Raw genomic sequence first — 25819 nt, forward strand, 5'->3', positions numbered from 1 at the left:
GTCCCTGTCAGAGGGTGAGACGCCCTAAAGGACATTCCAGTGAAGCATACCTTGTGTTTTCATCCACGTCACAGATACTCCATGTCATCACATGTGTTCAATGTCATGACAGAAGTCATCTCTCACTTATCTGTAATGTTTGCTTTGTATGTTGATGCAAGTCTAAATCTTATTCAACAATCCACATTTTTCTGCTTTACTGGTTTCAATTCTGTCTCTCTGCTCCTGTGAGAATGACTTGTAAGGTTGTATGGATTTTTACAAAGGGGAACCTCATCAAAGCATACCAAGAAAAGCTATGGAAACACACAAAAGAGTCTGTTGGATGTTGCCAGTCAACAAAAGCTGCCCAGCTAACCAGTTTGCCTAATAATCAAGCCTTTTGTGAACCAGATTGAAGAAACACAGGGAATTGTGCTGGGAGAACATGTGCCACTGCTTGTGTTGTGGTGTGGTGTGCTTGTTGTTGGTTTGTCTGAAATTGCTTGAGGTTGTCTCATTCAGAGCTCATCAACTTTGTCTCAGATGTTTCTATTAAAATACTTAAAGAGAAATTAAAATAGAGACGAATGAAACGCTTGTTATTAAGAGTCCAGAGCTATAAAATGAGTGTGGATAGCAGCTCAGAGGGTTTGGGAGAAATGTTTGAGTTCATACTGTGAGTCTCGGTAAAATAAAATTTGAGACAATTTTAGGTTTCGAAACTCTGGAGGAGACAGATTATTTATTGGCGTTATTATTTTCATTATTATTATTTACACCAATTATTCTCATACTTATTTGAGGTCATTTTCTAAGGAAACCGTCTAAAAATCAGGTGGCTTTAACAAAGATTTCTGTATTTGTTCTCCATTCAATCTCATTGCTGTCTAGAAGAGGCAACTGAGATATTAAAGATAGATTTAATTTCTTGTTCCACGTAATAACATTTCTGTGGTTTGTTGGTGGACATTTCTGGCTCACACATCATGTATTTCAGTTATGCATGTTTTAACCCTGCAAAGTCTGACATGAAATAATAGTCGGAATGTTTTTTTAATGGAACAGTTTATTAAACCTTTAGAAAAAAAAAAGAAAAAAAAGATATATATAGGAAAAAAACTTTGCATATGTGTTTTTTGTTGAGAAAATATTCACTCCCAAAAAATCTAAGCTTTTTTTACCCCCATATTTAGGCATTTCAATTAGCAGTAAAATCTATCAAATTGAATGGAATAATCCTTTCATATTATTCATATTAAGAATTTTAAATGAGTCAAAAAAAAACTAGAGCGTAATAAAACATTTTGTAACTTGAATTTAAACATATTTTTCATTTTCATAAACTCAATGATACATAATATGTAAGGATTGTTCAATTCAATTTGATGGAATTTTACTATTAATTGTAATGCGTAGATCTTGAATAAAGGCGTAAAACATTTTTGAGTGTAGTAAGAATATGGAGCACAAACAAGCAAAAATATGCAATTTGGTGCAGATATTATTTATGAGATCTTTTATTCTCATTATTATTAATGAGATCTGTATAACATACTTTTATAAAATGCGTATAAATATCAGCTGTCACTCTATATCTCTCAATATGTCTTAAGTCATACTAACCATGACCTGAAGGTGGACGTTTTTACAGAAGGCCTTATGAACTCTCAGTCAGACGCCAGAAAGCATGTAGTAGATTGTGTGTGCGACAAAGTTTTGATCATGTTGATAATTTAGCCCTTTGCGTATCAGATCTGATAGAGTAAGCTTTACGGCTTGAAAGTGCTGCTGTGCACGGACTGGTTCCTGCAGTGCTACTGTGCTGGTTTTGTCGAGACTTGTCTCCTCACCTGCGGTCCCTCACCCCCGCTCATTCCCGGCTCTCCCGGCTCTGCTCCTTTTGTACGCTGGAATGTTTGTACTTGAATCCTCGGCTCATTCAATCACGGGCTCGGGAGAGGGAACGCCATTGTTCATCCTGGTGAGGTTGCGTCCCCTCGGGAGACTTATTTCATGTAATACAATATGTTCTTTTTTTTTAAGGTGGCTGCACAGATTGCCCGATGATGAGATTCTCACTATCTTCTAACACATGCAGGCTAATTTTCAGATTTCCACTTTTATATATGGCAATGCTAACAGTTGATTGAAGTGTAGGGGAAAATATATGTCCGTGTGGAAAAGATTATGCACCAAAATCGAATACTTAGGGATTTTGAATGAACTATGTAAGCACTAGTAACAGGGATGCTTTTCTTAGCAAGACTTAGCATGGTGTAGGATGAACAGTCATATGGAAGTGTTTAGAACGGGATAGCTATAGCGTGGTTCTGTCGCCACTCAACCCACAGCCACCCTCATAGGGGCATGATCCTAGCAACTAGGGGTCAAAGGTCAGCAGAGTTGAGTGAGACTGGAAAGATCCAGATCTCACCCCTTCCAGACCGCTCTGATGAGTTGGTATGTGTTTTTGAAGGGTTCAACCACTTATTTCTCATTTCTCTTCAGCTGGATTTTGGGAAATGCTCAATTTTATTTATTTATTTTTAAGATGGATCACATGGCTTTTATATTTCTATGTATAAACACTCTACCCTGGCATGTTTATAATAATGTCATCAACAAATCTCATGATATTGCATAGACCTAAAATAACGTATTAGATATTAAACATTTGCATTAGCATTACAGCTGTTTGGTAAAATGCAGCATGCGTTGCATGATAGATCTTATTGATGAACAATTCATCTTCGCAAAAGATTTTTATTTTTACCTCATAATGTTTTACCGAAATAGACCTTTCGATGAAAATGACACTCTCCCTGTTTTATCACTGATTAAAGCAACAATTTGAGGATTTGAGCACTTCAGGTGTTTGAGTACTGCAAAAAAAAAAAAAAATTATATCTTAATCAGTAATTTTGTCTTTGAAATAAAATACTTTAATTGTCCAATCTTCATATTCCATTTGTAATATTAGAAAATAAATAGTAAATATGTTAAAACATAATGCCAACCAAACACTCACTAATCTATTTTGTTGTCCTTATATCTTTCAAATACATATATTTGATCATATTACCAATTTAGATTCAACAGACACAAAAATGGGGTTAAAATAGTCATTTTATGTAACATAAATCAATCCCTTATTTACTCTATATACCCTAAAACAAACATTAAACTCTGTTTGTCCTTTTAAATTACTTTCCATTTGAGCATGTGGCATCTTTAAACCCATTTTAAATAAATATGTAAAAAATGCATGATGATCCTATATTAATTAGATGTATAAGACTCAATTACAGGTTTCATAAGCATATGAAATACAGATGAAAGCACTCGTTGACTTTGATCTTCAATCGAATGCATATTAAAAAGGTGAATCAACATATTGTGTTCTAATTAACAGCAATTCATTTGCAAATGAGAGAGCTGGCATTCATCTGGCTTATGATCAAAGATAAAGTTGTTCTGATTACTTTCTAAACTACCTTCTAATGAGCTTCGTAATGTGAGAGGAAACGTGTAAAGTCAACCCAAATCTGTGTGTTCACTGACTGATGAGGTGAGACTTTCTATGCAGTGAAGCTTAGCAGAACATTGATTGCATCAAGCACTTCATCATGATCATGACTGCAAGCTCAATGCTGGTAGATGCTGGCTCCTTTTTAAGTGTCATCATCGCTTATCTATTCTAGTTCTGCCTGGCAGACCAAAACATCAGTATCAACTTTTGTAAGGTCAGAAACACTGATTTGGAAAGACTCAATGTCAAAAAACATTTCTCATTAAATACACAAAAAGCTTGTGACTCTTATAAGAGTGTATTTCTCTCACTTTGTTCTATTTGATTTGATTCAAAGGAAAATATAGCAACATCTTATAGCAATTAATTGTACCTCAGATGTCCACATTATCAAAGACTCAAACCCTCTAATTAGAAATACAAATGAAGCATAGAAGCATATCCACCTTATTTTGCAATGCGGAACTGAGCTATTTTTATTGAATGTGCGAGACTTCCAATTAGCCTTTTTCACACTTCCTTGTTTGTGGCTTCTGGATTAGCGTAATTAGAAGAATAACAAAGTGCCGTAGCCTAAATGGTAAAATTGGAACTTCATTGCATGTGATATGAATAGAAAACAACAAAGGCATTGCTTTAATTGTGGGAATTTCTTTATCTGGTGAAAAAATATTTTGAAGGAAATTATTTTTTATAGACCCACTGAAGTGCCTTGAAACGCGATACATTATTCAATGTGTTGTTCACGTAATTTCCAATGAAACAGGAAGACAGGGCGGGACATATCGAGCAGCTCCTCCCCTTTTTTAAAATAGCCAATGGCTTTAGTTTATATCACAGCTCGTCCAGAGCCGTTGAGCTCGGTAAAGCAGCAGTTTCCTCCTAATCTCTTCCATCGCTTTAAAATCCAGCATTCTGTGTAGAATTCAAATGGGTCTGATATGTTTTGTGGTCTGCGTCGACTCGCACATATGATCCGCTCTGTGCTGTCGTGTCTCTGGACTGGCGCTGCGGCGGTTTGCGTGACACTAACGTGAAACCAGACTTCATTCGCCCTGATGGAAAACATATTTACACGGTCTCAATCGTTTCCTATCTCCTATATAGTGCACTATGTGCCAATCACCATATAGAAAATAGTAAATGTGTGATCAAGTGACCGATTTCAGCTGCAGCTATGTATAATGTAGGGGGCGGGACGCTTTAGATTCTAGAGAGCATTTGATTGGACAGAAAATCTGATGAGAAGGTGAAGTGCAAAGTGATGTCATCAAAATCATTGGCATTAGCATGTTGGCGGAAGTGGAGAGACTGTAAGTTTTAAATGCTTATATCTTCTAAATGTGAATTTTGTCATTGTTTTGGCGCACACTAGCTTATAGATAAACTTAAGGCTAACATATTCATACTAAAAGCCAAAAAAAAAAAATATTTGATTTCATGGGGACTTTAAGGATTTCAAATATTTTGAAGGAAAATTTTTTTAATTTTCATCTTTATATTTTCAGTTATGTGTTTTCTTTTCCTATTTATTTTTAGCTTGTATTTATATTTATTTCACTTTCAGTTTTAGTAATTCTTAGAACTTAAACTTATTTTATTTCAGATATTTTTTTAATTTTTATTATTATAATTTTTTTTATCTCAGCTGGAGTTCAGTTAATGAAAACTATTTGTAATAGTTTTAGTTTTGATCAACAATCACAACACGTGAGGTATTTCATATATCAGCAGCACAAACATTAGAGCATTGCTTGCTTTAGCAAAAAACACTAATGAAAGCGAGAAAGTTGAAAAAATGAAAAGTGCCTAATATTAGCAATAGAGTAATATTAATAGAACACACCAGAAACTCTTTAAATTTTTTCATGAAACCACAGAGAGCACCTGCCGTCTGCTCACTACCAAAAAGCAGAAGAGAAACCGACTCGGTTACATGCTGACCTTTTGCCAAAAAAACCCTGATTCATTGTAATAGTGGGAGAGAACACAGAGAATTATATTGTGTCCTCATCAGAATCATGTGGCTTGTAAAATAGAAACGCTCTTTGTGTTTTGAAATGTCACACCTGGCCGAGAGCAGAAACGCAGCAGCAGGTGAAACAGCGGAGAGACGTGTTAAGTGTCTATATTGTCTCCTGGGCATATAAACACTCTGAAATGGTAAAATGATCCATGTCATGAGCTTTTGCCTAACAAAGGCAGTTGTGGATAATCCTCCAGTAAAATTTGGAGCAGTATGACTCTATTCATCCAAACTCCACACCCTAAAACACATACAGTACATGATGCATATGTGCAATTTAGATATGCATATTCCCCTCATACTCAATGTTTCTGATACTTCAAAGCACTGCAACACCATTTTTTTATTACATATTATGAAGAAAACAAGTGGCTTTGACTCGGGTGTTTTATGTGGTTGCCAGGGTGTTGCTGGGAAGAATTTCTCTTTTTTTTTCACCCATTTTAGCAAATTATAACTCTCATTTAGAAAAATCTCAAAAGTTTGGGGTCAGTGCGATGTTTTTGAAAGAAGTCTCTTCTGCTCATTAAGGCTGCATTTATTTGATCAAAAATACAGTCAGATTATCAATTTAATGCATCCTTTCTGAATAATTTGTCTTTTTTATATGTTATGGACCCCAAATGTTTGAACAGTATTTTACAAGTTTAATTTTTATGAGATAGAAATGGTTTTAAAAAAGTAGAAGCACCTCTAACAATCTTTTACTGTGGATTTTAAGGTTAAAAAAAATGTATGGTTCATGATAATCAATATGAAAAACTTTATAAAATAACACTTTTAGAAGACACAATGATATACCCAGCTTACAGCTTTCTTCATACAGGCCCTACTATTGTCTAATAAATTCCTAAAGGAATTACACCACAAGATTTGGCAGAGCGCTGAGGTCAAATATCATTCCTGTGAAATATTTTGACTCGTCGTTTATGGTTAGCTGTTTTCTCATCAGGCAGTAAACTGTGGCTGACCAGTGCAACACATGTGACGTTTTCAGCAGGAAATTCCAGCCATTCCAAACTATTCCCCATCACAGCTTTGCTCAGTTACCACATGGTGTTTCTCGTATCCTTTTCCATACTCAAACACACACACACACACAAACACACACACACAACATCTCCTGCTGTTTAACCCCCTATGGGCTTCCTCTTAAATTCCATCTTCCTGCATATGGACAGGAAGCGCTGACGTCTCCGTGACTTTTAGCATGTGTGTTGGGAAAGGGAACATGTACTCTTCTATATATGGCTTGTGCGTGTGGTAGGCGGATGTGGGTGGAGGGGGAGAACTGGAGCTGTTGTGTGCCTGTTTTTATGGCTTATTGTCAACAGAGTGACCTTCTACAGCCTCTATCTCTTTCTCCATAAGGTGAAAGAGAGCGATACGAAAAGGGAAAGTTTAAAACAACAAAATGAAAATTAATTTGAGAGAGAGAGAGAGAGAGAGAGAAAATACAGAAATGGTGTGAGGGAGCTGGTTAGATTAGAAAGAGAAGGAGGATCCAGTCCAAAGTTCAATGGAAAATGGGTGGTGCTTTAGTGATACCATGGTAAAAAAAAGAAAAAAGAAAAGTGGGTGTGTATGTTTGTGTGCATTTCCAAAGAAGAGAAGTTTACTGAAAAGGGAAAGCAAAATGCGTATTTAAGAAGTGAATATGAAAAATGCTTTGTCATATTTAAGAAATTAATATAAAAAACGGATTTCCACAGAATTACATTGAATATATATATATATACATACATAACTTTTTTTATGCAAGTTATACAGGAGTCAACACATTTTTTTTAAGTCAGTGTAATGTAATTTAAGTTGAAATGTCTTGTACAGCCAAGTTGATTGTACTTTAAAATTTAAGTGAATTGCTTGTGTAATGTGTATAGAAACACCTTTAGCAGCAATAACTTGAAGAAATCATTTTCTGTATGACTTTATCAGTCTCTCACATTGTCCTGGACGAATTTTTACCCGCTCGTGGCACTTCTTTACAAAGTTGCTTCATTTCTTTGAGGTTTGTGGGTATTTGATTATCTTTTTATCTCTGATTATCTTTTTTGATTATCTATGATTATCTCTCTTAAGGTCCCGCCACAGAATTTCAATCTGGTTGAGGTTTGGACTTTGACTGGGCCATGGAAACAACTTAATTATTTTCTTTTTCTGGTATAGATTTGCTGGTGTTCTTGGGATCATTGTCCCATTGCATGGCCAAAATTGCGGCCGAGCTTTAGCTGTCGGACAGATGGCTTCACATTTGACAGAACACAGAGGAGTTCATGGTCGACTCAAAGACTGCAAGGTGCCCCGGTCCTGTGGCTGCAAAACAAGCCCAAATCTGTTTTTGAGTGGCTCCCCTCAGGGCAACGGCTTCGCTGTCCAGGCTGTGGGACACAAAGGAGGAAGGCAACCTTTGTTCCTAAAGTTGAGCAGCCCAACAATCTCTGACCCCTTGTTTAGCATGCCGTGACTTTCCACCCTTTTATTTATATTTTAATTGCATACAGTTGTATATATATAAGAATGCATATAGTAATAATAATAATAATTTTTTACATTTATATAGCGCTTTTCAGGGTACTCAGAGCGCTTTACATAGAATCGGAGGAATCTCCTCAACCACCACCAATGTGCAGCATCACCTGGATGATGCGACGGCAGTTATATTGCTCCAGAACGCCCACCACACACCAGCTTACTGGTGTAGAGGAGACAGTGATGAAGCCAATCAGTATATATGAGGATGATTAGGAGCCCATGTCGGACAGGGGCCAATCGGCAAATTTGGCCAGATGTATATGAAAAAAAAGGAAAAATATATGTATACTTGTGAGGTAATGCAGCGCTGTTTCGCTTGGTCTACACTATCACACTAAACTGCATTTGAGTGTGTTGAAAGTTATAATGTTATTCTATGTGTTAGTTTGTCTGTATGAGACTAGCAGTGAGCTAGATCAACATTAGATTAACATGCTGATCATATTCTAACATTTCATCATGTTGAGTTATATAACATTGATTAGTTTTATGTACATTTGCTCACCTCTACATTTGCGCGTCAAGTCGAGGTTTGTCACGGACGTGGAGCTCTCGGCATCTCGAAAACGCCACGCTGATATTGATCCTCGTTTTAGTTCTTTAGTCCTTTTGTCCCAAAGTCTGCTTGCCATCGTCCATAATGTTAGAACGAAACAACAACAGCGTGAGCGCGCCGCTAGACGTAACGCAGTTGTCCACATCTGTCGCCATGGTTACTATGGCAGTACGAGCGGAAACCAGGGATAACGCGGATTTTGCATCATTGACTGGCGACAAGTGAACAGGGACGAGCCATTGTTTAAAATTGGAATTTCTCTGAAATTAAAAAACTTTGGGAACTTTTGGGATATTGTAAGTACACAACTGCAGGAAATATATCACACTGTGCAAGTGATTTTTGGATATTTAAATTTTTTTTAAATTACATAATTGTACCTTTAATATGTACATTGTGCTCATGATGTTTTTTATTTAATTTATGATGCTTCTGATGTAATTTGTATTATGTTACTATGTGATGTTGTAAATGACCTCATGGGGACAAATAAAGTGTTTGAATTGAATTGAGTTCAAATCATCCACACGTCCACCACAGTGCTTGATGATGAGGTGTTTGTGCTGATATATATGCTGTGTTTGGTTTTCTGTGCATCATGGCCAAACATCTCCACTTTGGTTTCGTCTGTCCAAAGGACATTGTTCCAGAATTCTTGAGGTTTGTTCAGATGCAACTTTCCAAACCTAAGTCGTGCTGCCATGTTCTTTTTAAAGAGAAGAAGCTTCTCCATTTTGGCCTAGTTTTTGTTAAATAAATAATGACACAGTGTAATGTGTCATGTTTTGTTGTTCATCTGAGGTTGTATTTACCTAATTTTAAGATGATTTATTTATTAGGTCCTGATACGTAAAGGGTGTCCTTACTTTTGCACAGTACTGTATATATGATAACGACTGATCGTTCATCAACACAGATAACAATTCCATTCTATCAAGACCAATTAATATGTAAATTTTGTTAATGATAGAGGAATGTGGGGCTGCACCCTTTGTAAACTGATGAAGGAAGATAAAGAAAAACAAACAAACAAACAGGCCACCCCTAACAGCGTTAACCTAATTCATGTTGGCTGCTCAAGAGAGATTGCGTAGCTTTATTGTTCAAGTGTCTTCTGTGGCATGTGTTTTTGTGATGAGCTTATTTACTTTATAATGAGTAGTTTACAAAAGCAACGACAAGCACAAACATAATCTCAAGTGTAACAGCCCCTCGGGAGAGAGAGATTAGAAGGGATTGTGTGCGCTAAACACTTTAAAGATATCACTGAATACATTATAGTAACTTTCCTCAAAGAATGTCTCAACCTCCACCACACACCTGCTCCGACTGCACACTAACCAGATCTCTCACAGGGACAGCAGAAGTACTCAAGTACTTTGTTCTTAAAGCTAAGAACAAAGTATATATTTATATATTTATATATTCACAAAAATGGAAAAATTGCTAAAAGAAACAAAAAAATAAGCAAAGAAAGACAACTCAAACAAACACACACAGCACAGATAGATAGATAGACACTTTGTATATACAAATATGTATATATATATATAGTGTATATTCTATATTTATATATGTACTTTTTTCAAGTGAAAGAAAGAAAGATAGAACACAAACAGATATTTACAGTATGTAAGAAGGAGAGAAAGAAAGGAAGATAGAACACAAACAGATATATACAGTATATAAGAAGGAGAGAAAGAAATAAAGATAGAACACAAACAGATATATACAGTATATGTTGTATATATAAGAAGGAGAGAAAGAAAGAAAGGAGTCTAAAAGCGAATGGACCACACAGAACTGCATACTCTTTTTTTTCCCCTCCCATCATAAACAGTCATAAATTCTTCTGCAATTGTGTTTTTTGTTATGGAGGGGAGTTGTGAGATCACACACATACCAGCAATATGGCTACAGAAAATGATTAAACTTCCTAGTCCATCTAGAGTGTAATAAAAAAATGAAAAGCAAACACACACACACACACACAGCAGCGCAGGCACAAAGGCCTCCATTGTTGTGCTTGAATTGGAATGTGTGTCAGACTATGTCAGAGGTTGGGTGGAATTTGCTTTTTACATGGAGACAAAAGACGGACTATGACTGAGTGAAAGTCGAGGCGGGGATGTGGAGAAGGCCAGCGTACAGCAGCACTGAGCCAGGCAATTCTCTCTAATGTACACCATGTGGATGTGATTGCCACAACGGCTTGAACGAGCTGACCCGAGCTGCAGTGTTTACTGCCTCTGCCTAAACTTTTCCATCGTTGTTCTTGGATCCGCTGCTGCTATAGAAGCAAACGATTATCAATGACGACATAACAGCAACGCTGACAACCCTTGAGTTCTGAGACGCACATTACATTCATGCACAAACCAGTATGTGTCGAAGAATATGTAGTGTAACTGGTCCATTTGAAAAAAATTACTTTGTTTGACGTGGATGTGAAAAGTTCATCACGAGCTTTCTGTTCATAACCATGACACACTGCGTAATGCTTAATGCATGCAATTTTGATTTTGTGATTTTAGGGCTTTCAGGTAATAATATGCATCTTTCTTGGAAATAATAAAGAACATAATGCATCACTAAGTTGTTATGTAATGTTAGATCATAGCCTTGATTGATTGCTATTTTTATTATCAAATGTCCAGTTTCCCCCATGTCGCATTTCTCATATGCGTTCAGTCTAGATGTATTTCACTCCACACTCTCAATCTTAAAGGGATAGTTCACTTTGAAATTAATTTTTGGTATGTTTTAGCTTACCTCAAGGGCATCCAAGATGTAGATGTCTTTTTTTCCGCAGTAGTTTCAATTTTGATATTTTTAGGTCAAACCGTTCTTGTCTGTCAGTCATATAATGCAGGCTGATGGTCACGGTCTCAAAGAGCATGCACAGAGTCCAAATTAAAACAATTCCCCGTAGTCCAAATTAAACAATTCCCCATCGTAAGTACACATTGATGGCCTAAGACACGAAACGAGCGGTTTGTGTGAGAAAACGAACAGTATTTATATCACTTTTACCTCTTATATACAGCCATGTCCAAGTGATCTGATCTGACGTGTGCGCAGACTGGTGCATAGATACACTAGATGTCGCCTTGTCTACGGCAGTTCATTGGAACGAATGTCTTTAAGGCGACATCTAGTGTATATATCTATGCACCAGTCTGCGTACACGTCAGATCAGATCACTTCGACATGGCTGTGTATAAGAGGTAAAAACTATATAAATACTGTTCGTTTTCTCACACAAACCACTCGTTTCGTGTCTTAGGCCATCAATGTGTACTTACGATGGGGAATTGTTTTAATTTGGACTCTGTGCACGCTCTTTGAGGTGGTGACCACAGACCTGCATTATATGACTGACAGACAAGAACGGTTTGACCTAAAAATATAAAAATTGAAACTACTGCGGAAAAAAAGACACCTACATCTTGGATGCCCTTGAGGTAAGCTAAAACATACCAAAAATTAATTTCAAAGTGAACTATCCCTTTAAGGCGAATACCATCTCTATCTTAAGGCAAATACTCATCTCTTGCATTTTTCAGAACACTTCCTTCAAGTTGTTTAAAATGTACTCTAGACCCAGACTAAACAAATCAAGGCTGAAATCAGGCCAGATTCCTCTCTCACTTCATAATACAGGACAGTCTGAGACCTCATGAGCACCAGGTCAGACATGTAGCTGTTACTTTTTCCACTGTTTTACAAGCAACCTGAAGTTGCTGTCTAGTAAACTTTGCTGTATGTGCACAAGTGGAGAACATATACTATAATCATGCAAGAAATCTTAATACTGCAAGATTCCTCAGAGTTCGAACAAGATCATTTCAGACAGGGCATTTTTGTTGTTTCAACATTTACAATATAAAGGGAATTGTTGTAGAAGTGCATGAATGTATAGGCCTATATTTAGGTTGTTGACTTAGCATTAATAATGTCTGTTTAATAGTATTAAAATACAGTGTATGTTATCTCTCTGAACTGGTGGTCAAGATTACAATACATAATGGCCAATTAAGTCAAATGATTTGCTTTACTTTTTAAACCACATGGGAATTAAAAGTGGTGTTGCTAAAAATGCCTGATTCTAATCTTTGTGATTGAGTAGCCTATATTTCTGGCTTTACAGAAATTAAATGATTTAGGCTATATATTAATAAAGTGGACTGGGAGTAGAGATCTCTTCACTGACGGTGGCATGTTGTGACATGCAAAAGTGGTTTCAAGTTCAAAGTCACGCTAGAATAAAAATGTTTCAATGAAAACGAGAAAACTTCCCGAGAGACATTTCCCGTTATTGTGGCTGGATGAGCAAACTGACACCTTTTAGTGGAAATGACAACTGTTAATTCTATGAGCACCACCACTTAAACCTGAATGTAACTGACATTTACGTAAAGAAAGTAAAAAGAAAACCACCACCCTAATACCACGATGGTTTGCTGGTTTTAGATGGTCTCTCCAGCCTAGTCAGTTTGCTGAAGGTTTTCGGTCAACAGCGAGATTAGCGTGATGAACAGTTAAATCTGAAAACCAGACTGAGAGACCATCAATCATCTAAAACTAGCTTAAAAGGGATAGTTCACCCAAAAATGTTAATTCTGTCATCATCTACTCACCCTCAAGTTGTTCTAAACCTGTAAGAATTTCTTTCTTCTGCTGAACACAAAATAATATATTTTGAAGAATGTCTGTAAGCAAGTTGATGGGCCCCATTGACTCCCATAGTATTTTCCCCATACTATGGAAGTCAATGGGGCCCAGCAACTGTTTGGTTACCCATATTCTTTAAAATATCTTCTTTTGTGTTCAGCAGAAGAAAGAAATTCATACAGGTTTGGAACAACTTGAAAGTGAGTAAATGATTACAGAATTTCATTTTTGGGATGAACCACCCCTTTAAACCAACTAAGACCAGCTAGTTTAATAATTTCTGTCAGCAAGGGAGCGATAAAAGAAAGAACAAACTCTTATCATCAACAGCATCTAAATATCATTGTGTTTTTCGTTTTTCATACTTCCCAGGGAAAGAGGAAGAAGAACAATCAAAAAGTACGGTTAAAATGTTTTCCCTGAAGTGTACGTCATTGAAACTTTCCACTAACGTCTGTATTTTCGCTTTCCGAGGTATTCTTCCAAAAAACTTCCTCAAAAATGCAATAGCATTATACAGTTTCATATTGGTCACTTAGTGGCAGAAATTTAGAAAATAAACCATATGAAATTGTGACAAGACGAAGGATTTTGTATTGTAAGAGATTAATAACTACATAGCCCCCCAAAAAACCTATTCTAATAATCATATAATTTCGCTGTTTACATTGTCGACATGGATTTGAATGGTGTTGTAAACTGTTGCGTCCGGAGTTTCCGAAAATTACGTCATGGACCGGTTAATCTGCCCTGATTGGCTGCGTGTTCGAAATGAGGCGGAGCTTAAGTTGGTGAATAAAACCAAAAGGGGATCAATCATTACACAGGAATACTGCGCAACAACACACAGGACGGCAGTAAGAATACGCGCTAAAATCCCTTCAAAGCGACATAAAAAAGGACTAACAAAGCAAGGACCGGTTTATTTTGATTCATAAAAGTGAGTCATATCGGAAACTGACAACCTTTATCACCGGGCTCCTTATTTTGAAGAGAAGATGTTGAAAGTTTACCTCATGTTGGTTTTGTCAGCGGCTGCTGCTGTTTTCGCTGAATCGGTGAGTAGCTTGTGAATTTTAACTAATTATTAACTTTATTTAAGATGCTAAGGCTATAATCGAGCCAAATCGTGTTTCATAATCACACTTGACCAATAAAAAAAGTGGTTATATTTGTGTTAGCTAAAGCGTTAGCTTTCTGACAACAGACCTATTGAAACAACAAAGGCTTCTAAATTAAGTTACATATTCAATAAAATTAACAATTTAGATGAATAATTTCAACTTTAGGTTAGTTGTGAAACGTCTAGGCAAGTCTGCTTTTGACTTGTCGATTTTATCGATGGGTGCTTATCTGAAATAGACCTAATATTACAAATAAATTAAATGATTAACGTTAGCCGAGTAACAATTAATCGTTGTGTTGTGGTATTTTGTTAGTCGTTTGTGTGCGTGGATGTATAACTTATGTGTATGTAATGTAATTTATATATTTAAGAGAGTAACTTTCTGGCATTTGGCATCAAACTAGTCTTGCTCATGTTTGTTTGTTGAGTAACGAGTAGCACTGGATTTTTCATGTGACAGTTTTTGCCTGCAGGGACTTTTTTTTTTAGCTCAATTTGATTAGACTGATTCAGTCCATGAGGTTTACGTTTCCATCTGTTCATTATGGAATCACCCACTGGAGCACCTGTGAATGGGATGCCACAGCTTTGTGTTGGCCAGTTCTTTCATAACTCAAAAGAATAGCTTGCTGCAGATGTCTTTGGAGCTGAAATAGAAGACAAATGCCACCCAGTGTGCTTGGTCAGTCAGACAACCACACACACACACACCCTCACACAAGTCAAAATGCAAATTCTTTGAGCCCAAAGCCTCCATTCTCACAGACCTTTGGAAAGGTGTTGTCGCAGATCTTTATCTACACTTCAACACCAACAGATGCAGCTTTTTTTCGTATCGTCTTGACCTTGTCTGCTTAATGGTTTAGTGTGTGTAATATTGTGTAATCCACTGGGAAATAAAGTAATAGAACAGTAAACTAGCTGTGCAGTAAGTAGTAAATTAGATGGTGTGATTTAATCTCTGGTGGGAATGTTGCAACAAGCTTGCACACTCCCAAAAGCCTTGTCCTTCGAGGCAGAGAAGGCCGACACATTCCTCAAAATTATGCTGAAGTGTCTGTGTTCCTTTCATCCCCCTCCCTCTCCATTCTTTTGCATTTTCCTGAGGAATTTGACCCCTCCTGACCTTGACCAGCCCTTCTTTTGGGATTTCACACACTTCGGCGGATTTAAATGGTCCACCTCTTTCATCCAGGTCCCTCCTCTTCAGCCACTGGACAAGTGTGTGTGGCTTAAACTCAACATGGCATGGACACTTTAAACCTCAGAAATAGGCAAAGTAGGAGTGGATGTTTGCGATTTGGCTTTGAGGTTTATTATATTTGAATACTTGTGCAGCTTTCACCTCCTTACCTGATGGGATGTTGCTACTGCCACTTTGCCCAATGTGTCTCTTTCTAACTAGATATTGAATAGATTATATATTATAACGTTTTTTTGTTTTGTTTTTCACAATAAAAACCAAAGCGTTATTGTAAAACATAACATGCACTGTGAATATTTTGCTGTTATTATTTTAAGTGTAATGGCCATGCTAGATGACGTCCTGGTAATGATTGTGCTTTTGAGTTGATTTGCATATGAATGGGTTTGGTTTTATTTATTTTATTTACTCAGTTATTTGTGGGGTGCAAAGCTCATCTGAATGGCTGTTGAAAGGCAGAGCAGTGAACATGATAAATACTTTCGCCAGGATATAATAATGATTTCTGCATTGCTTGTCCACTGGCCTAATAAAGCGCTTTTGAGGGTGGAATGTTGGCACACAGCGAGAAGTTTTTATTTGCTGCTTGGGTGAAAGAAAGATTTTGGTAATTTACGTAATGCTTAGTGTATGTGTCTTTCAATATTTATTTCAACATATACAATGCCTTATGCTGTACCCTTTTGCTTGCCAAGTCCAGAGAGGTATCTAGAGGCCATGTAAAGGGAACCTTGTGTGTACTAGAGTCATTTAGCAGACCACATCCTTCACCGTTCCAGTTCTCTGTTGCTTGTGGAGCTATTAACCATATGCCAGACAGGCTTTACTTGGAAACGCTGATAACCAGCCACCAGCTGTCCTTCATAATGACAGTTCCTCTTTCTTGAGTTTGCCTTTTTTTTGTTTTCCAGCTTAGTAGTGTGGATGATAACACTTTTGATGCTTTTATTTGTGCTTAAATGGTAATTGTGTGCTTGCATCAGAATTTGGTTTTTTGATATCTGTATTGATCTGAATCAACTTTACTGCCTACTCTAGTTAGGTTTCTTTGGACTATACCCTCCCCCTAAGCAATTTCCATCAAGCCTTTTGTCTTTTCCTGGCGTGTACATTTTTTGTGTACTTCTGAAAATACCCATTCTTCAAATAATCACCCGTCTGGGTGTTTCTCGGGTCTCCAGACTTAAGTTAAAGAAATCTAGTCTAATCATCCCATTTATCACCCTATAAACATGTGGTAATCTTTCACATCTAATAACACATTTACTGCTAACTTGCAGTATCTTGAGTCTTTGTATTGTTCAGATGCAGGTCCTTTATGTGTAGTTATGGCGTAGTTTTGGAGGGAATTGTTTTCTTTCAGTCACAAGTTCATGCTAAGAAAACTTGACAGATAATTTGTTTGTGTTAATAACTGAGAGCATAAATGATACTGATAATGTTTTGAGATCTAAATGGTCACACATTTATTGTCGTTTTTTTGGCCATGTCGAACCATTGATCTTAATGCTTTTCGTTTCTCAAATAAATGGCTGTAAAAAGTTGAGTGATTATGCATAATAAGTAAATAAATAAATAAGTAACTTCACCTGTGAACATCATTGTTTCCTCTTGAACTTGCATGTGTGTGTTTTGGCATGGCATGGTGTTATTCTTTAGAGAGCCAACCAAATAATCTCTAATGTGTATAGTTTATTGGTGAATCTCTTGACATCCATCAAGAACATAGTTAGCTCATTTTTTTATTCCATAATCCAATCGCAGTCTCTGTTAACTTCAGGTTTTAGCCAGTCAAGGAAGGTTTGTTGTCAAGCTCAAAAGAACTCCATGTTTTCAGGCCTAGACTACACAATACTGATTGTTTGGGCTATTCAGAACAGCTCATTGTGTATTAAACAGGCTTTGACTTAAATGGTGAGAAGCTTCATTAATGAAAGCCACAACCAGATAGAAGCAAAGCGTGATCACACTTCCTGTGGGAGAGAATAGAGGCTGACGCCAGTGAGGCTGAATAGTCCTTTTTGTTTGGTTTAGTTGTAGATTGTGAAGTCCAATCTTATTTCCTTCACATACCCTAATGCTTCAGGGCTTTGAACAGGTGTTGGGGTGAGAATTTGGCGTGTGATTGAATAGTTACGTATCGTTTACCAGGCAGGTGAGTCTTTCTGCCCCGCTGTGGAGATTCAGCTGGGGGTCTAGAAAGGGAAAATGCAGCTATAAATAGTTCCCACAAAGGTGGAAGGAATTCTCCTGACGTGCAAGTGTGTTTGTGTGTGCAAAGTAGGACATTCACTCTGTCCCGAGTGAGGAGTGTATCTCATGAGGAGATCAGATGACATGAATAAATCCGATTGGTGGGAGGGACCGACACCGTTTGTATTGACGACTGGGACTGTAATTGGTTGTGACCTGAAAGGACAACAAGGAGAGTCTCAGTCTTAAAACCACAGCAGATGATAGCGGATAATATTTGTAGTGTAGCTTTAATAGGTCATCACCAATGAATCTCAGACAGAATCGGTGGACATTTTCTACATTTTTTGGGAGAAAATCTGTGAAATTTGTTCCAACTCTGTGTTGACCTACCAATTAATTTCCATACACAGAAGTTGCTTTGTAAAACAGTCGTAGTTATTTACAAATTGGCCTTTAAACTCAAACCGTGAATAATCACCTGATCATCAGACACAGTTTACCACACTATTGGATGAGTCACTGATTGTGGTATCTTCTCTTTACCTCTCCCATTGTGACTCACTGGAACAGATGCCAGACCATTTGTCAGCAGATGGCCGGATTTGCTCCAAGATTTGCTAGTCTTGACTGAGGCCTGGTCTACTAAGCTGGTTAATTTACACAGGCTTCTCTCTGGCATTACAGCTCACTCAAGAGCCTGGAGATTCAGTACTAGAGCATACTCATACATACTTGTAGACGTGTCATCATCTTCAAATCAGACATATTCATATCAGTCTCAACAGCTATCGTGAGGGTTATCTAAGAAAATAGAAGCTTTACTCACACCCTCATGATCTTTTTAAGCTGTATGACTTTCTTTTGATGACACTGATGCCAAATCAAAACACAAATTAGATAACGATGTGAATAATAACTTAAATTTCAGTTCAAGCTCTATGCACACCAGTTTTCAGACTACTTTAATAGTGCTTTTTGTTCTCTTTGTAGCTCAACAGCGCCTGACTCTAGCCATTGTATGGACAAAAGAAGCATGAACATTGATAAACCTCTCCTTTTGTGTGAAAGAAAGTCGTACGGGTTTGGAACGACATGAGGGCGAGTAAATGATGACAGAATTTCATTTTGGGTTAAATAAATGAACTAGCTATTATTCCTTCTAGAGCTATTATCTCACACGTTTGGGGTTGTTTCTTTTAAATGAGGGGGGTTTTTGGTTATTGCTGAGAAATTAAGAACAAAAACCTCAGAAATTTCGAGGGACTTTCTTTAGCAGTCCATCTTAGTCTAGATCTTTTAGTTTGCTCGGTGGGATTTCTTTTAAACTCTTTCAAGTGGCTTGTATATGTTTACTGAGAATTTAAGGGGTTGTTTATGGGAATTTAAGCATTGGTTTAATTGAACCACGGCCTTGCGCCTCTTCGCAGTCAGAGAGCATCCGCTGTACTTTCTTAGACAGCTTTTTTCCCGTCTGAGCTGAGTATTTCATAATGCCGGGGGATTTTGGTGTGGGGTTTCACAGCACTGTAAGACTGAAAACCATAAAGTATGTCGGTCTCTCTCCCCACACCCTCTTGTGGTTTCTGTCATTCTCTGTTTCTCGCTCTCCCTTTTTCTTTTATTATCCTCAAACAACAGAGCAGGCTAGAGCTGACTTGCAGTTTCATGTGACGTTTGCATGATCCTGGTTTTCCTGGAAAATGAGTTAGCCCCCTCCCCGATCTCCATTTTAAAAACACTTCCATTTAAAATCTAGAGCCATTTTAAGCATCAAGTTTGTTTTAAAGATGATGGATTGTAAGATAACCTAGAAGTCATTGTCGTCTCACTAAAATCCTCTTTAAAGTGTGTTTGAAATCTGTCTAAAGTGGTTACACTGGGTTAGGCGGCATGAGTACACACCTGTACTGCATTATGAATGTTTTTGATTTCCCGGTATGTGAAACTTTTCAGTGAGTCATGTTTGATTAAATCTGTTTTTGACAGCGAGCAGGCGAGCGAGACTGATAAAGACCCTCGGCCCCTGTCCAATGAATTCTTTCGTTGTTTTACACAATGGCGGCAAACCTGCGCTAACTTGTTCTTACCGCTCTGACTCACTTCAAGGTCAAGAGGGGTGTGAATGTAATACAGTATTGTGTAAATCACGGGTGTGTGTCGTTCAGAATAGAATTTAGAATCTTTTTTTAAATTACAGTTAAAAAGAATGTTTTGATGTCTCGCAACCATAGCAACAGTGAAAATAAAAAATGGCCACTTCTGTGGACCACTCTTTAGAGAGAGACGAGGAAAAACATAAATCAGTATGCGTGTTCTACTTCCTCCTGTTATGCTAATAGGCTTAGTCCATTAATTGTTTAAAACCCATTCCCAGTGCTTGTCCGAATGGTTCTGCTAACATGATTAAAAGTGTTGGTGTGTCTTAATTCAATTAAGTGTGCTCTCAGAACCATCATGATGCCATAGACTAAGGTTTGGACAGTTTGTCCAAAGTCTGCTTAAGTATTAAAGGGATTTATTTTTTTTCTCTCTCTTTGTAGGTACGAGAAACGGAAACATGGGTACCTCTGAAAAACGAGTCACCCCATGAGGATCTGGAGTCCTCCGGTGACTCTCCGCATCAAGATTTTGGGTTTGCTGATTTAAACCCAATTGACGATGAGGATGTCTATGATGATGATGATGATGAAGAGGATGATTATGATGACATATCAGGCTCAGGGTCTTCAGATATCCCATCTTTCGAGGTAGCTATAAAACAAATTTAGTCATGATGTCAGATTGAGTAGCAATTATTTGGATACTGCAGTAATGTTTGGAAACGATGAATTTAATGAGGTTTTCATCTACAACAAGTGAATAATTTAAAAAAGAAAAGCTCTTTAAAGAATTATTTTAAATTGTAATAATAACTAGACAACACATCTTTCTATTGCGTTTTCTCACTGATGTTGTATGATCACAGACATACAGTTCAGCTAGTGTCATTTGATTTGTGTCTCCTATTCTTAATGAATGTCAAAGTGACTCTTAAATGAATCACGGATCATTAGTCTAAAATGACATGGTTGCTTAACTGACTCACTGATCCAAAAGTCTTTAGATTGGGTCATATCTGACTTGGATTAATGATTGGTTGTTCATATGACATAGCTTTATTGCATATTTTTGCAGCTGTATTATTAGACTGCTGAATGAATTTTCTTATGACTGTTTCTTCCTCTCTCAGGATGAACTCGTCAATAACCGGATATCTGATCCTGTGGGTCCATTTGCCCCGCGGCCAACTATAGATGAGGTGATTGTGGTTAAAAACAATGAGGTCGGCTTGCGTGAATCGCCAAACCAAGAAAATGGCCAACAGAGCAATGTGCTCATGACCGTGGCTGGAGAAGAGAGCTTGTTCAACAACACAGAAGTGCTTGCAGGTGAGGAGAATGGTCTTTGTTTAATATGCCAAGTAAATAGTTTAATATATATTATTGGACCAAAAATGTAAATGTATAAAGAGTTATTTCACCCAAAAATGAAAATTCTATCATCATTTACTCACCCTCATGTCGTTCCAAACCCGACTCATATTCAGAACAAAAATGATCTTTTTGATTAAATCTGAGAGATTTCTGTCCCTCCATAAACGGCTACACAACTGACACTTTGGCGTTTCAAGAAGTTCATAGAGAACGTTAAACTAATCCATATGAATTTAGCGGTTTAGTCCAGATTTTCTGATGAGACACAATCGCTTTAAATGATGAACAGATTGAATTTAGGCTTTTATTCACATATAAACATTGATCTGTGAACATAAATAGAAGCTTGACTTGCGAGAACAAACCTCATTGGTTCTTGCTGAAGCTCAAACGTGATGCGTAACATGAGAATGAACCTCAGTGGTTCTCGGACATCAAGCGAACATGCTTGAGCTTCCTTCTGCCACAGCTGATGTGTGCATTTATGAATGTTTATATGTGAATAAAAGCCTAAATTCAATCTGTACATCATATAAAGCGATCGTGTCTCTTCAGAAAATGTGGACTAAACCATTCAATTCATACGGATTCGTTTTACGATCTCTTTATGAAGTTTTTGAAGCATCAAATTGGTAGTTGTGTCAATGGAGGGACAGAAATCTCTCAGATTTCATCAAAAATATCTTAATTCTCTGAAGATGAACGAAAGTCTTACGGGTCTGGAACGACATGAGGTTGAGTAAATGATAGAATTTTAATTTTTGGGTGATCTAGTCCTTTTTAATGTTATTTTAGTATTATTTGTGAATATTGTGAATTAGCTTTTATTTAGATAGTTAGATATTTTCAAATGTAATTAATTTTAGTAATTATGTGCATTTTTTTTTTGTTGTTGAATATTACCTTTCATGCAGTTTGTGAATGTGTGGTTTTATGTAATGGTTTTATGGCCGTGTTTGTAGGTTATGCCTCACATTTTCTATTTCTGTTTTATAGCTATTATTGCGGGCGGAGCAGTTGGTCTCGTCTTCGCCATCCTCCTCATCGTCCTCCTCGTTCACTTTGTTCTCCGCATCAAGAAGAAAGACGAAGGAAGTTACGACCTGGGCAAGACGCCCATCTACAAGAAAGCTCCCACTGCAGAAATCTATGCATGAGCATCCTCACCCACTCAAACCTTCTCTCTCTCTCTCTCTCTCTCTCTATCTCTCTCTCTTTTGAACTATAAGCTCACACGGTGCCTCGGCCCGACGGGCCCGCCGCCAACCTCTCACGTACCACGAAAACCGCAGGAGAACCTCACAAATAATTTACTCTGACTGGACATTTGCATTGAAATCTGAGTGAATCGAAGAGGATCGCGTCTGTTGCCAAACTGCCCGATTCTTGTCTTTTTGTTCCCACACCCTGTCAGGTTTATTGCCTTTTTGTCACGTGGCGCATTGTCTCCATTTTTTTTCTTTTTTAATAAAACACTACAAGGTGCAATGGAGCTTTCACAGGTTAAAGGCTTTGGATTGACCATTTTATCCACCGTTATGATAAACAGTCAGTGTCATGATTGGTGCTACAGCGGGGGTGTTACTGTAGCCTTTTACGTTATCAAATGTCTTTTAAGTCTGTGCTGTAAAACCTTTTAATTTTCATATTAAACATCAGAGGTGAAACCAAATTGAAGGCATGCATTATATGTTCGAGACTAAATTCTGTGGGAGCAAAATCTGAAATCAGTGTACTAGACTGATGTATACTCATTTCAGCCATGGTGTTATGGTACATTCCACATATCCGTATGTAATTGCTGTGGTGGTTTTATACGTCGAGAGACTAGATCCACTACGTGCTGCTTGACTGTCAGCTAAGCTACTTTAACAGGTACAGATGCTGTTGATTGAGAATCAGTTCACTGCAAACAGACTTTGTACATCCAGGGATCTGTATATAGCCATTTGAATAAATGTAAAACTTTGGTACTTAGCCATTTCTTGACAGCCTTTTATTTACCAAATATTTAAATGCCAAAATCAGTTTTTATTGTTCTTATATCTCATCCCGGTATTTGCTTTTGGCGTAACCTGAAAGCATATGGTTTGTGTCTGTATCTTTCGGAAACATGTTTTGTTTGAGAACAATGACCAATGTTAGTACTAACTTTTTTTTATTTCAATGTTTTTGTAGATGTTTCTTAATTCCTTTTTAAAAAAATGTTGGTATTAATTTAACTCATATTTTATTGCCTGCCTTCAGGTCGGGGGTCTTTCTTCCCCTTCTCAGCTGTTGTACATGTAATAATTTTTATTTTTTTGGTTGTTAGATTTGTTTTATATACAGTAGTGCAACAATTCAAAGGCTGTTAGTCTTTCAACAGATTTTAAGAGTTTCTATTTCTTTTAGACTTTTTAAGCCGAATATATTTATGTTTTGTAGAAGGATGTTCTGGATTAGTAAAGGGGAACGTGAATAAGCTGTGCATTCCTGTGCATGGTGTAAAATGATAAATTTGCTGCTTTGTTTGGTCACATCCAGATAAAATCACTGATCTAATGTTGAAGTCAATGAATCATTGATTTCTGCATGCAATTTCTGATCTGTTGAAAATAAAGCTATTTTATGCACATAACCATTTGATCGGTCTTGAGCTTTTTTTCATGTTAAAAAGAAAGGTTGCCTTTCACAGGGCGTTTACACGACACCGTTTTCGACTTCAGACTGAAAACTTTTTAAGCCTTTTGGCTGTTCATTTACACGACAACAGTGTTTTGGGGGCCGAAAATGCAAACTTTTGAAAACTGGTCTCTGTGAACTACAAAAAACGTGAATTTGTGAAAACGGTGACATCACACGCATGCCTATGGTGTTCAGTCTATAGACCTTATGCGCCAGAGAAACGAGGGCGCCGCCATCTTTAGAATATTGTCTTTTAACTTCCGTTTTTGCGGTCGCTCTGTGGCGCTGCTGTCCAGGAGTAATTAGCTTTTGAAGTGGATTTACTTAATGTAAAGTTAACGAAAGTTATCATGAGGACTGTAATGTTTAAAGCAGATGACTTAACAAATGTCAGTCGACCTGGAAGATTTTAAAACGAGCCGTTCATTCATAAACACGCAAGATCGCTGTGAAAATACAGACCGGAAGTCAAAAGACAACGAGCGCAGCGCTGAAAAGGGGCGGGGCTACATCACCAACTACTGGCCTGACATGAAATATACAGAGTTTTTAGCCGTTTTCGTGGATCCGTGTGAAAGGGAATCGTTTTGACAATGTTGTCGTCTGTATTTGAAAAATTTTAAGAAAAAACGTTTCCATTTTTAGTACATTGTTTGACGTGTAAACGTACCCTTAATAACATCACTATATTTCTTGAGACGTGAAAGATAATCAAGTTACAATTGAAAGTGTGAGCTGTAATGTCAACTAGTCCTCCCTCTTGACCTAAAGCACACCTGAATCAAGTCAAGAAGTAGTTTATTTAGGGTTCCTATGGTGCAGAAAGGCTCTGAAACAGGACAGTGGGTAGCAAAGGTGGATGAGTGAAACATTTCGACTTACAAATTAGATTGAATTGATGTTTGGGTTCAGAGAATGAGGATCACCGAGGACTAATGGAAAGAAGGTAGATGATGTTACACTTTTGTTTATCATTGAAAATCATTTTTATTGGTCTGTAGGATCATCCATCTATGTACAAAGGAATCATTTTTTAAGGAATCAGTTCGGCAAAAGTCATACCTGTAAGCTTTTACTATGGTCCTTATCAGTAAAAATAGATAGGCTACTTTAGCCACCATTGTGGTATCCCACATTGGTGAAACCCTCTAAAGAGAACCTCATGGAGGCTTCAAAATCCTATTGTACAACCTCAATATTTTTTCAAGCACCTCAAAAATGATAAAATGGGGTTACTAGAGGAATCATTGACAGTCTTTAGAGTTCCTCTGAGAACTGACCTTTCTGCCTAAAGTCTTTTCACCAGAGTGAGAATGTCACTTCACATAATGATGACTTTGCCTATGTTTTGTTTCTATGGTTTTGCAACTTGATACCTTTGGAGAAACACTGTAAGTTCAATGGTTCTTTAGAAAACCATCTACACATTCGAAAGTTTTGGATCAGTAAAACATGGGATCGTTTTTTAAAATACTTATCAGCAAGGATGCATTAAATGGGTCAAAAGTGACAATAAAGATATGAAAAAAGTTCAGAAAACAGTTCTTTTAAATTGTAATAATATCTCACAATATTACAGTTGTATTGTATTTTTGATCACATTAATGCAGCCTTGAGGAGCATAAGGCATTTTTGAATAGTAGTCCAGGAGAACTTCACCTTTCTTCTGTTAACAGGTGAAAATCAAGATCTTTTTAATCACAACTTAAAATCCCTACAGTGAAAGTGATTTGTTATTTTGAAGGCACTTTGGTAAACCTCAAGTGTCGCAGAAGAACCTGAATGATTGAAGAGCTGGTTTTCAAAAGCCTGTTTGAACTGAATAACACTCACAGATCATCAAGTGATTTT

The 25819-nt window shown here is 37.2% G+C and overlaps 1 protein-coding gene across 1 annotated transcript; it reads left to right on the forward strand.

The window, feature by feature from the left end:
- Positions 1-14117: 14117 nt before the first annotated feature.
- On the forward strand, positions 14118-23921 carry sdc4 (syndecan 4). The gene is made up of 4 exons (XM_082190153.1): positions 14118-14360; positions 20369-20575; positions 21058-21256; positions 22298-23921. The coding sequence occupies exons 1-4, from the start codon at positions 14301-14303 to the stop codon at positions 22456-22458; spliced, it is 627 nt and encodes a 208-aa protein (XP_082046279.1). The 5' UTR covers positions 14118-14300; the 3' UTR covers positions 22459-23921.
- The last annotated feature ends 1898 nt before the right edge of the window (positions 23922-25819 follow it).

Source organism: Leuciscus leuciscus (assembly GCF_965113295.1).
Source record: "Leuciscus leuciscus genome assembly, chromosome: 14".
NCBI classification, from domain to species: domain Eukaryota; kingdom Metazoa; phylum Chordata; class Actinopteri; order Cypriniformes; family Leuciscidae; genus Leuciscus; species Leuciscus leuciscus.